The 13,960-nt window shown below is 41.7% G+C and overlaps 1 protein-coding gene across 1 annotated transcript in view; it reads right to left on the bottom strand.

Annotated features, from left to right (window-relative positions):
• Positions 1–6,232: 6,232 nt before the first annotated feature.
• LOC124005662 (chloride channel protein 2-like) overlaps positions 6,233–13,960 on the bottom strand; it is a 78,666-nt gene continuing 70,938 nt past the window's right edge. Inside the window, exons 21-23 of the mRNA XM_046315106.1 lie at positions 11,019–11,123; positions 10,210–10,296; positions 6,233–7,822 (exon numbers count right to left, since the gene is read on the bottom strand). Coding sequence (XP_046171062.1) covers positions 7,616–7,822; positions 10,210–10,296; positions 11,019–11,123 — 399 coding nt within the window. The 3' untranslated portion in view covers positions 6,233–7,615. The remainder of the gene's footprint in view (positions 7,823–10,209; positions 10,297–11,018; positions 11,124–13,960) is intronic.

Here is a 13,960-nt window from a genome sequence, read left to right as displayed (position 1 = left end):
GGTATATGCTCCTAAAACCAATGAGATGGGAGAGGCCGGACTTGCAGTGCGTTGAACATCACAAATAGAAACAATTTCTATTTTAGCGCCTGGCCACGCAGACGCTCGCTAGCACTGTGGATGCAATGATTGAATAACATGTATGTGTACATTTATTTTGTCAAGCTCGCGCAAGCGACGCAAGTGGTGTGGTCAGCATGTAATAGGGTTACGAGTTTCTTTAGTTATAGGTTTGTGTTTTTGGTAAATAGGATGCACTCTGCCTTGGGGTTTATTTTAACTTGACAGTTGTTTGACCACTGTTTTATTTTTTTATATGCACTTTGTGAGTATCTTTGAGGCTAGCTGTGGCCACTTGGAGCTGGTCCAATGGCATAGGTCATCAACAAATTGTGCTACCTGTCCAATGGAAGGTGGGGGATAGTAAATGTCTGAGATGTAGATGATGAACAGGAGTGGGCTGAGGACTGTACCTTTGGGGGCTCCAGCTTCTGGGGTAAATGTGGAGAGATGGCTGTCGGTTATGGAGGAAGCTTGAGATTATGTTTCTGATTGGATGTGGAAGTTGGAGGATATTGTCTGTAACGTAGTCCTTTATGCCACGTTTTGTCGAATGCTTTCTCTATGTAACACTGGCATCATCTATTAGGGAGCGGTAATGAGGTGGCTACAAATTGTTGCAAATGAGATCAGCCTAGTTCGGGTGAATTTAGAATGTATTGATGGTTTAAGGAGACATCAGCTGACAATCTAGTGCTAGCAATAGTTATTTGCAGGGGTGAAACTTTCACGGGGACATCTGAAAATTGCATTTTTGCCCCCCCCCCCCAATTTTATAATTACAAAATTAGGCCAGGTGTGCTTTAGGACCATGCAGACTCCTCTGAGCGGTCGGGTAGGCTGTTTGGAGTGTTTATCCAGTACATGTTGTTTTATAATTATGTCCCACTCACTTATAAAACCAAAGTTGTGCCCCTGGTTATTTGATTATATTCCAATTCATTCTGTAAGCTACCTGTTTACCCTATCCATTGTTGCATAATGGATGAATATCTATTGATATTTGTCCAATGATTTGATCTTTATTAAAGATATTTTATTAAGGAGTGGGGAAGTCCCATTCCTTTCAGAATTTTTTAGCTTCAATTGAAGAACATTGTTGGGAAGATAGGGGTCAATGGGCAGTGGGCCTATTGCTTGCCTTGAAATACACTGAGTATAATAAACATTAGGAACACCTGTTCCCTCCATGACAAACTGACCAAGTGAAACCTATGATCCCTTATTGATGTAACTTGTGAAATCCACTTCAATCAATGTAGGTGATGAGGAGGAGACCGGATAAAGAAGGACTTTTGTGTTGTTGAGACATGGATTATGTATGTGTGCCATTCAGAGAGTGAATGGACAAGACAAAAAATACTGGGGTTTTCATGCTCAACAGTTTCCCATGTTGATCAAGAATGGTCCACCACCCAAAGGACAACCAGCCAACTTGACAACTATCGGAAGCATTAAATTCAACATGGGCCAGCATGTGGAACGCTTTCGACACCTTGGAGAGTTTATGCCCTGAGGAAGGTACTCCTAATGTTTGGTATACTCAGTGTATAATAAAACAATTGATATATAAAAAATATACATATTTCCCCAAATTAAACATTTACATTTACATTTAAAAACACATTTACCCCACTACGAATGTCAATGTATTATAATCCACATAAGATCTCATAAAATCTCATTATAATCCAAATAAGACGGGCTGTAGCCTACATAGGCTACTTGAACTGACGCCCAGTGGACTTTCAGTCTAAGGTACAATATAGGTACGGAATTGTATAGCCTACAAACACCGCTTCCAGCTGCCCCCTGGCGGGAAATACTAAATATTCATTCAAATCCTCCTGCTGCAGAATTATTTTCTTCCTGCGACAAAATGGTTCAAATTAAGACCCAACATCTGTAGAGCCCCCCTCACCCCCCACATACTGCTCCAAGGCAGGCCTCTGACCTGTTTTACACATACTGCTCCAAGGCAGTTCTCTGACCTGTTTTACACATACTGCTCCGAGGCAGGCCTCTGACCTGTTTCACACATACTGCTCCGAGGCAGGCCTCTGACCTGTTTTACACATACTGCTCCAAGGCAGGCCTCTGACCTGTTTTACACATATTGCTCCAAGGCAGGCCTCTGACCTGTTTTTACACATACTGCTCCAAGGCAGGCCTCTGACCTGTTTTTACACATACTGCTCCAAGGCAGGCCTCTGACCTGTTTTTACACATAGTGCTCCAAGGCAGGCCTCTGACCTGTTTTTACACATACTGCTCCAAGGCAGGCCTCTGACCTGTTTTTACACATACTGCTCCAAGGCAGGCCTCTGACCTGTTTTACACATACTGCTCCAAGGCAGGCCTCTGACCTGTTTTTACACATACTGCTCCAAGGCAGGCCTCTGACCTGTTTTTACACATACTGCTCCAAGGCAGGCCTCTGACCTGTTTTACACATACTGCTCCAAGGCAGGCCTCTGAGTTTTTACACATACTGCAGGCAGGCCTCTGACCTGTTTTTACACATACTGCTCCAAGGCAGGCCTCTGACCTGTTTTTACACATACTGCTCCAAGGCAGGCAGGCCTCTGACCTGTTTTTACACATACTGCTCCAAGGCAGGCCTCTGACCTGTTTTTTTTACACATACTGTTTTTCCAAGGCAGGCCTCTGACCTGTTTTTACACATACTGCTCCAAGGCAGGCCTCTGACCTGTTTTTACACATACTGCTCCAAGGCAGGCCTCTGACCTGTTTTTTTTTACACATACTGCTCTGAGGCTCCAAGGCAGGCCTCTGACCTGTTTTTACACATACTGCTCCAAGGCAGGCCTCTGACCTGTTTTTACACATACTGCTCCAAGGCAGGCCTCTGACCTGTTTTTACACATACTGCTCCAAGGCAGGCCTCTGACCTGTTTTTACACATACTGCTCCAAGGCAGGCCTCTGACCTGTTTTTACACATACTGCTCCAAGGCAGGCCTCTGACCTGTTTTTACACATACTGCTCCAAGGCAGGCCTCTGACCTGTTTTTACACATACTGCTCCAAGGCAGGCCTCTGACCTGTTTTTACACATACTGCTCCAAGGCAGGCCTCTGACCTGTTTTTACACATACTGCTCCAAGGCAGGCCTCTGACCTGTTTTTACACATACACATACCTGTTTTTACACTCTGCTCCAAGGCAGGCCTCTGACCTGTTTTTACACATACTGCTCAAGGCAGGCCTCTGACCTGTTTTTACACATACTGCTCCAAGGCAGGCCTCTGACCTGTTTTTACACATACTGCTCTGAGGCAGGCCTCTGACCTGTTTTTACACATACTGCTCTGAGGCAGGCCTCTGACCTGTTTCACACATACTGCTCCAAGGCAGGCCTCTGACCTGTTTTTACACATACTGTAGAAGAGATGTGATGTCCTGAAATGCGATAGATAAAACATTTATGATTCGATTTCAGTAGATTTTTTATTGGTGGTTTTAGGTGTTGATGAATTAATACATTTTGTTACATACATTTTCAGTCCTTTAGCAGACGCTCTTATCCAGAGCAACTATGGATAAGTGCCTTGGTCAAGGGCACATTTATAGATGTCAGCGACCTTTGGCTACTGTGGGCTACTCTTAACCGCAAGGCTACCTGCCGCCTAATAATATATAAATGGATGACCTTTATAAAGAAAATACATTCTTTTTTTTATGCATCTTTAACATTGCACCATATTAAAGTAACATGGGGTTTGGTTTATTACATACACACACAGTGCATCCTGGTCAAAGAAAAGTTCAGACCAGGTTGCAGATAGACCCCCCCCCCTGAACACACTGGGTAGACCTGAGAGAGAGACAAATGGTTATTTTCATGAACAACAAATACTTGTCCAGAGTGATAGAGCCAGCAATATCCTGCTAACCTATGTAACTACATTGTTCTTACATTAAACTTGATTTGGTATAGCATTTGAGCCAGGTCATAACATAGAAATAAACTAATTGAAAATGACCGGGTGTGCCTTGACAGGGTGTGACAGGGTGTGCCTTGTTACAATTGTTGTTACCAGGTCCTAGCCTATTTATCAACCCTGGTATTACATGTGGATTCGATGGTAGTGGCACCTTGTAGTTACATGTATCAAGGTCAGATGTTGGTTAGAGTTATTAACATGGGAATTCACAGGTGACTTTCAAATGTGTAACTACAAAACATTACTTACATAGTTAAACAAGAAAATGTGTAATAACATCAGTAGTTACACCATGTGGAATAACTTTCAGCAAGAGGATGTGTAATTACACATTCATTGTTCCAATTGTGTATTAAAGGGACATTTCAACTTCATACTCATCATCTCCAGAGGAGAGGAAGGTGAGTGTTTCCAATGACATCATCAACCAATTAGTAGACAATTCATAGTGTGGAAGAGAAATGTAATTTGTTATCTTATTTGGCCTGAAGAAGGGACAGGTCATCCTGTTTCTCTTAGATTGCTAAATCCTAAAGAAAGTTGTCCCTTTACCTTTTTGTAGTCTGTTTTAGAACCGTGTTTCACAGAGTTAGAAAACCTTTCATAGGTCCTGCTATCCCAGGATGTGTGGGGGAGTGGTCATGTCCTTGGTATGATTAGTCGTTATTTTTCCTTTACTATCTGAGGTGATGAGCAGAAGGACTGGACTCATTCGAAGGGCATGTGTAACACCCCACCCATCCTCGGTCTGTGAGAACAATGAGCGAGTTGAATTGGTTTTCCCATGCATGTTCAAATAAAGCTTTGGAATATTGAGATTGGACTGCCATATGACTGGACTGCCATATGACTGGACTGCCATATGACTGGACTGCCATATGACTGGACTGCCATATGACTGGACTGCCATATGATTGGACTGCCATATGATTGGACTGCCATATGACTGGACTGCCATATGACTGGACTGCCATATGACTGGACTGCCATATGACTGGACTGCCATATGACTGGACTGCCATATGACTGTGACTGCCATATGACTGTGACTGCCATATGACTGTGACTGGACTGCCATATGACTGTGACTGGACTGCCATATGACTGGACTGTCATATGACTGTGACTGGACTGCCATATGACTGTGACTGGACTGCCATATGACTGTGACTGGACTGCCATATGACTGTGACTGGACTGCCATATGACTGTGACTGGACTGGCATATGACTGGACTGGCATATGACTGGACTGCCATATGACTGGACTGCCATATGACTGGACTGCCATATGACTGGACTGCCATATGACTGGACTGCCATATGACTGGACTGGCATATGACTGGACTGCCATATGACTGGACTGCCATATGACTGGACTGCCATATGACTGGTTTTTCCACAGGGAAGAGCAATACATACAAAAAAAACTAAAAAAGGAGTTGCAGGATAGCAATGTAGAACAGTTAGATTTTAAATTAACAATCATGTATTACAGCAATGATGTTAAATCTGTAAACATATAGCAAAGTCTTAAATCCACACATTCCCCCAAAAGCCCCATCCCCTTTCCAGTGGTAGAAAAAGTACCCAGTTGTCATACTTGAGTAAAAGTAAAGATAGCTTAATAGAAAATGATTCAAGTAAAAGTGAAAGTCATCCAGTAAAATACTACTAGAGTAAAAGTCTAAAAGTATTTGGTTTTAAATATACTTAAGTATCAAAAGTATAAATCATTTAAAATTCCTTATATTAACCAAACCAGATGGCACCATTTTCTTGTTTTTTGTATTTATTTAAGGAGTCCAACACTCAGAAATAATTTACAAACGAAGCATGTGTGTTTAGTGAGTCCAGATCAGAGATAAGTGTGTGAATTAGACAATTGTCCTGTCCTGCTAAGCATTCAAAATGTAATGAGCACTTTTGGGTGTCAGGGAAAATGTATAGAGTAAAAAGTATATAATTTTCTTTAGGAATGTAGTGAAGTAAAAGTAAAATATAAATAGTAAAGTACAGATACCCAAAACAACTACTTAAGTAAAAATACTTCAAAGTACTACTTAAGTACTTCACACCACTGCCCCTTTCCCAAAATAAGCCATGATTAAAGCTCATTGGATGATTGAATGATGCCAATCAAACCTAGATCAAAATGAATTCAATGAGAAAAGATACAAAATAAACAGGAATAAAAACATTTAAAAAAAATAGCCATCATAATGATATTGTCCATTAAAATGATATACACAACAGCATACTTCTCCTCACATGTGTGCATCTCTCTGCATGTCAGTCTGTGAAGATGTTAATGTGTGTGTGTATTTTCTTTTCAGTGGCGGTGAACAAGGCAAGAACTCACCAATGAAATGAAAACATATTTATGCAATAACACATCCAGGTTGCAGAAATATCAGTTGGTGTTTGTGTGTGTGTGGACGTGTTTAACTATACTTGTGGGGACAAGAAGTCCTCACAAGAATTATCCAAATTTTGGGGGGACCAACTGGGGACATTTTGTTGGTTCCCACAAGGTCAAATGCCATTTCTAGGGGGTTTAGGGTTAAGGTCAGAATTAGTGTTAGGGTTAGAATTTGGGTTAGGGTTAGGAGCTAGAGTTAGCTTTAAGGTTAAGGTTAGGGTTTGGAGCTAGGGTTAAGGTTAGGGAAAATAGGATTTAGAATGGGACTGAATCAAACTGGTTCTATGTGGTCTGGGTCTGACCTTACTTTGATCAACGTAGTGTAGTGTTACTGGACAGTGGACATATACAGTGGGGATGTGAAGTTGGCCAACCAGAAAGCTACCCTGGGTTCTATTGGGGAGGGGGGGGACGACGCCCTAAAGCAGCAGCAGATTAGATAACAGAACGCTTTCATATTGTCATATTTGAGCCTTTTTCACATTCTCCCTCTTCCCCCTCTCCTTCTTCCTCTCTTCAAGATTATAAAGAGCTATTTTTGGGGAGAACTCCATTGTCTTGGAGTGTGCAGACTGGCTCTTATTAAAACTTGTGCGTGTGTGTTTGAGACTGTATTTTCTGAGAAGGTGCTACACATAGGATTTTCTTTTTTAAATTTCCTCTCAAAGTCAGACCAATAGCCAAGTCTGCAAAATTTGTATAAAAATGCAATTCCTTTTATAGTCAAAACACGCATATTCTATACATTTTGCTCTGATCACCTTTGTTAAGCAGTGACACTTTAACCCATCCCTCCTCTCCTCTCCCCTCCCTAACACCCAGATCTCTTCTGTTCTGGTTGGGCCAAGCGCAGGGTGAGTCCATCCCTCCTCCATAAGAGCTGAGTAAGTGTAGGGCCCAAAGGGCAACCAGGAGGAGGGGTAAAGGAGAGAGGGATGGAGATGAAGGTTAGGAGAGGAGTAAGAGGAGAGAACTCTATAGTCCAGAATTAAATATTGATCCAAGCCATGAGTTTGCAGCATCGGTTGTGGTTTTGAGTTGGGGGGGTCAATGCTCCTCCTACTCCTCGCCAACATATCTGTCCCCATCCCTGTGTCACCTGTCCCCATCCCCGTCCACCTGTCCGCATCATCGTCCCCATCCCCGTCAACCTATCCCAGTCCACCTCACTTGGACTTCTCGTCAGCGTCGGAGGCTCGGTGCTCCTGGGGGAGGGACATCAACTTTCGTCGGTTCCACAGCTTGTGGAGATCTCTGGCCTTGTTCTCGTTGTTCATAATGGTGCCACTGGTGCCGCTGTCCCGGAAACTGGCCAGAGGGGGGCGCACATTCACCCCCTTCACTGCCACAGAGCCCTCGATGGCCTTCTGCAGCTACAGAGATAATGACAAAGAAATAGTGGGTCAACAAAAGGTGAAGAGACTTGCCCAATACAAACCCAACCCCTAGCCTGTACACTTTGACACGTAGGGACTACGGGTCACAGTTATTGAGTACCAGTCAATTTGGGATTGAGTATAAATTAGGCTCGGTATCAGAGAGGATAGCTAAATCTGTACAGTGACCAATAATGTATGTAAACCCTGGATTGCTGATGCTATGTATTGGCCAATGAAAGACTGACACCACCGGCCAGCCAGATTGGCACTCCCCAGAAGGAGCAATCCTCCATTAGAATTCATTTTACAGTATTTCAATTAAATGATTCAAGGACAAAATTACATCTATTTAAGTATTCTTTGTTGTAGTGGGGACTAGGGTTGCAAAACTACCGGTCATTTACCAAAGTTACTGGAATCTGGTAATTAACAGAAAATCTATGGGAATCCATTGTAACTTTGGTCATTTATACTTGAAAAGTATTCAATTAAATTACGAGCCTAGTTGGTTTAGCCACAGATAGCCACAGAAGCAAGCAACCTTCCCACTAGCCATGATTGGCTGAGATAATGAGTTGGCTGGACATGCCGAGAGATGCATTAGGATTGGTCTACCTATTTGAGCTGGTCAGTATCTGAAGGTAATCCTGTCTAACGCTGTTTAAAAATATATACGTATTGCTTAGTAGAGCTGCATAAGTGTTGCTATCCACTTTCTGGAGGACCGAGTTTTGAAATCAGTGGAATTAGTGTATGATAGCTAAGGAGATGGAGAAAACATCTGTCTCCGGATTACATCTTCAAACTGAGGGCAACCATGGCATCCATGACAGGGAGAAGCGTCCATCCATGATGTACACTACCAGTCAAAAGTTTTAGAACACCTACTCATTCAAGGGTTTTTCTTTATTTTTACTATTTTCTACATTGTAGAATAATAGTGAAGACAACAAAACTAGGAAATAACACATATGGAATCATCTAGTAACCCCCAAAAGTTTTAAACAAATCAAATAATATTTTATATTTGAAATTCTTCAAATATCCACCCTTTGCCTTGATGACAGCTTTGCGCACTCTTGGCATTCTCTCAACCTGCTTAACCTTGAATGCTTTTCCAACAGTCTTGAAGGAGTTACCACATATGCTGAGTTCTGGTAGTTTACTGGTAGTTTCCAGTAATATACCCTCCCTTTGCAACCCTAGTGGGAACAGTACTTCAAAAAATAAATGTTTTTATATATTTTTTCAAATTTGTATGTTTAGCTTACATAATATAATTTAAAAGTATTCATTAAGGTGTCTGTAATAGAATGAACATGGCAAGACATTTTTTATTTATTAATAAAGGCATTTCTATAGCTTCCAAAATATATTTTTTACAACCGTGGGGGAGTGCCAATATGGAGGCGCGGTGGCTTCAAAACAGAGCCCCTTGTCAGTCATCTAGTGCATATATAAACCATTGACAGTCTTAGGCAAGTGTAGACCAAAGTGGAATGGTGATGTTTAACCATGGCAATATTACAGGGCGGTTGCTATGGTGTTTCTAGGTGATAATATAGGTGAGTTTGGCTATGCTACCATGGTAATAAATTCAAGATGATGAACAATGTTTTTTTTTAACTCAACATATATTGGCCCCAACAATAGCCCTAATAAGTTGTCGTCATATACTGTACTCCACCCCTCTCCTTCCCCAACAATGACAGACGTCTGGGAAACAACGGTTTCTAGGCAGACATGTTTCTCACTTACACACACACATACACAGAAAGCATAAGGAGAGCTGAATGCAGCAGTGCTGTGTGACAGAGACGAGGATAGGTGAGGCGAGTAGAAGCAGAGAACAGAGGAGAGGTGAGGCGAGTAGAAGCAGAGAATAGAGGAGAGGTGAGGCAAGTAGAAGCAAAGAAGAGAGGAGACTAGAGGGCGAGAAGAGGAGAGGCTGTTTAACACCAAACAAAAGGCCTGAATGTCAGCCAGTGGAACAACACTGTGCTTAGCAACAATCTCCCGTTTTACAGCCAACTGATAAAGACAGAGTGCCTCCACCTGCTTTGTTTGTGAAGAGAGCGAGAGAAAGAGAGAGAAATATAGAAAGAACAAGAGACAGAAAGAGGAGAGACTGCAAGGAACATTAACCAGACATTTGTCTCGCTGTCTGTCACATAACAAGGCACGGAAGGAGCGAAGGTCATTGATACTGATGGTATGTGTGTGATGGTGGTGACAGTTATGCTGATGATTGTGACAGTGAGAAAGATGATGATGATGGAGAGGTCTATGACAATGGTGGCTGTTGTGATGTTGTAATCGATGATGATGATGGGACAGTGCCATGTTGATGTGCTCAACCCCAGGTGATCTGTGTCACTCACTTCTTTGAGGGACACCACTCCGATGAGTCGTCCAATGCTGGTGACGTAGGCATGGTCCAACCCCAGCAGAGAAAAGATGGTGTGGGTCTGGGGACAAGAGAACAATACACTTAGAACCCACATTTAGAACACTTAGAACCAACATCTAGAACACTTAGAATCATAGATTCCCTTTTGACATTCATATGGAGGCCCTTCTGAATCACAAAACAGTAAACATCTGAAAGCAGCTATTAAACTACAGCAGTTAGTGCATTAGAACAGTCAGCTCAGTGGTCACAGGAGACCTGAATGGTGTACACGCTCCTTCCTCATTCAACTAATGAAGTAAATCAGCAAGTCATCAAAAGTAATCACCTTGATTAGCCTAATCGGGTGTTTGAGCACCACTGAGCTAGATTGTTGTGAAAGGTACAACATCCCTACTGATACTGTAAGCTGCTAGAAGCTCAAGTGAACCACACAGACAGCAGCTTGAGCCTAAACCCAAATCACAGGAAATAGAATAACCTTATTGTTATTTCAATATTTAATGCAATAGGAGTTAACCATTACAATGTTCTAGGAAACAAACACATAAAACAGCATGGAATACACATTACCCAGACGGATAGACGCAAGAGAACAAACACCAGTTTCCAGAAATCACACACAAATGTGAGTTTGTGCGCTTGTACTGCAGTGGCTATAATAGCAATAACACTGGACTATCCATCTACAAAGTGCATTTTACAAAATAATCCTGGATTTATTTAGTGAAAAGGGGGTACTGAGCAGTATAACGGAGACAGACAGACAGATATAAAGACCTTATGTAGTGAGGTGCTCTCCACCAGTTGGATGGGGGCGGGGTCGATCATGCAGTTGTCGAAGTTCACCTGCTCGTCAAGCTGGTTCTCCTCCCACTCTGCAATCTGCAAACCCGGGAGGATAAAGAGGAAAGTGGAGAGAAACATTATGGAAGTACTCAAACACAGACATTGGGCTGACACAATTACCGTATAACCATGTAAACTACAGTTATGGATGAAGACCGTCATGGACAGAAAGTAAATGTCATAACTGTAATAAATAAATTGATCAAATATTTTTTTTCCCCCTAACAAACAGCTGACAGAATGACTACAATTCAGCGGTAGCACATATAGAAATAGGTGAATAGAACAGGCTTGGAACCTGTAACCCTGGCAAGTTGACAGGTAGTCATGGGTGCACTCACAATGGCTATCTGGTTGTGATGCAATAATTAGCTTTGTAATATATGCAGAATGTTAATTCAAATGATGTTAACTGATGTGGCTCATGCACAGGAAAGTTTTTTTTTGTAATGTTAGTGGAGTTGAATTACATTTACATTTGAGTCATTTAGCGACTTACGATAGTGAGTGCATACATTTTCAGACTTTTTTCATACTGAATCAACAAAGCACAGCACATATTTTCCTTCCTGCTTTGCTCTGTTGGAATCGGCTAAACATTGATCATTGAGCTAGTAAATTAATGATAGGAAATGAAAGAGACTATGTTAGAAGTTAATGGTTCTCTGAAGAAAGACAGAAGGCTTTGGAACGTGTTTGATGGAGGAGAAGAGAGCGATGTGTTGATATAGGGAAGACAGATGGATATCTGTGTGTCAGGAGGTGAGGGGTGAGGTCAGTTCCCCTTAAGGGAGTAATCAGGGTTGCTATCTGTGTCACACCCTGGTCGAAGTATGTATGTTTTTCTTCATTTATTTGGTCAGGCCAGGGGGTGACATGGGTTATTGTGGTGCGTTTTTGTCATGGGGTTTTTGTGGGGTGTCTAGCATAGTCTATGGCTGCCTGAGGCGGTTCTCAATCAGAGTCAGGTGATTATCGTTGTCTCTGATTGGGAACCATATTTAGGCAGCCATATTCTTTGAGTATGTCATGGGTGATTGTTCCTGTCTCTGTGTTAGTTGTCACCAGATAGGCTGTATAGGTTTTCATATTCCGTTTGTTGTTTTTGTATTGTTCGTGGTTTTTTCTTTATTAAAGATGTATCGAATTAACCACGCTGCATTTTGGTCCGACTCTCCTTCAACGGAAGAAAGCTGTTACAATCTGGTTACCTTCTTTCCTGTGGAGCCATAAACTGTAAGGAAGAGGAGTGTCTTAAGTAGAATGTATATAAACTCTGTCTGAAATGTTTGGCCGTCTGATTCCAGCTGTACAGAACCTTTGGGAATGATTACACTTGGTTAAAGCTTCTCTAGTGTCCGTAAGTTATTTACTCTGAAAAATAAGGACCAAACAGCTCCGATGGGTACGCTAGCAATGACTGCCAGTCCACCCATTATGCTGTCATTGACTTGAATGGGTGGGACACCTGTTCTCTTCATTCTATTCATTTTTTAAAATGCTATTCGAACGGTTATTACTGTGACAGCGGTCATTTGGCTGGCCAGTTGTCGTCATCCAAAATCGAATGATCGTCACAGCCCTACTAGACTTATAGAATATTTAAATGGTCTTTACATCCATGGTGAGAAAGAACAGCTATGGCTTTTATCTTCAATTCCTTAAAAGGACTCACAAGGAAGTTGCCACCACTATTTAAACGTAATTTCCTGTCCCAGAGAGGAAATCCATGTTTAGGTTCCTCCTCCAAAGACTGACCAAGCCTACTTGTACATATTCACAAATTGGATGTGGGAATTTCCACATGGAGTTGATAAACGTCAACAAACAGGGCATTGACACCTGTCTGTGTAGCTGGCTAACATACTAGTTAACCTTATCTAGCTAATTAATGTTATATGTTGCTTTTTTTATAACTACACAATATTCAAAAGATTAGCCAGCTGGCTCTATAGCTAGTTCTGGAACTGGATTTGTCATAAGCATTGATTTAGGGAAAACTTCACCACAGATGGAAACACAGTCATCTTTGACTTCGCCATCTATTGTTATCGCCAAACGTTTGGCATCGTCCATAAATTGCGGCCGCGAATCCGCCATAAAGATAGTTAGAAAGAATAAGCTCCAGTAATATGGATAACCATTGAAAGATAGCTGATATGTGTTTTCTACATTGTAATGGACATGATGCAACCCTTGGTAAGTAGACTGCTGGCAGGCTGCGGTACAGCAAAGCCTAATCAACCCAAGCTCATGGCTCACAGGGGAAGTGAAATGATCATGTACTCCGCAGATGACAGATGACATACATTTTATTTTGTGGTGCCTTTTCATTACCTGGATAAACACTTGTGGTTTCTAGCTAACTTTACACCAATCAAAGCAGTGGAGCGTCTAGTGGAGCAAAATTTTAGTGGTCAAAACCATTCATCTGAGGGCGACGGGGGAAGCGGGTTTGTAAAATGCTATCTCATACCATTAATAAAACGGCTCAGGCGGCCAAGTGGACACAAGGCTGTTTCTCATCTCAGTCACAAAGACGAATAACTGCAGATGTTTCTGATTAATAAACTTTGTCATGCTGGTGGGTGGCAACATTCAAATTAAACGTAGGCTGAAAATAATTTCTTCATCATATCATAGGAAAAGATACTACATTCACAACGATTTGCACGAAATGGGCTTTCCGGATTTTTCTCTTCAAGCCCAAATATATCATACTTTGACTAAAACTATGATTTATTGACTTCAATCGTTGTGCAACATGGGTAAACATCGTATTTCAGTTGAAAGTTTTTTTGTGGGGCATTCATTAATATTTAAGAAGACAGAATCATTCCTTTTGGAATAGACATTAAACTCCAGTGATTGTT

Source organism: Oncorhynchus gorbuscha, linkage group LG19 (assembly GCF_021184085.1).
Source record: "Oncorhynchus gorbuscha isolate QuinsamMale2020 ecotype Even-year linkage group LG19, OgorEven_v1.0, whole genome shotgun sequence".
Lineage (NCBI taxonomy): Eukaryota > Metazoa > Chordata > Actinopteri > Salmoniformes > Salmonidae > Oncorhynchus > Oncorhynchus gorbuscha.
Note: the sequence above shows the minus strand (reverse complement) of the source record. Positions and strands in the feature narration are given on the sequence as shown.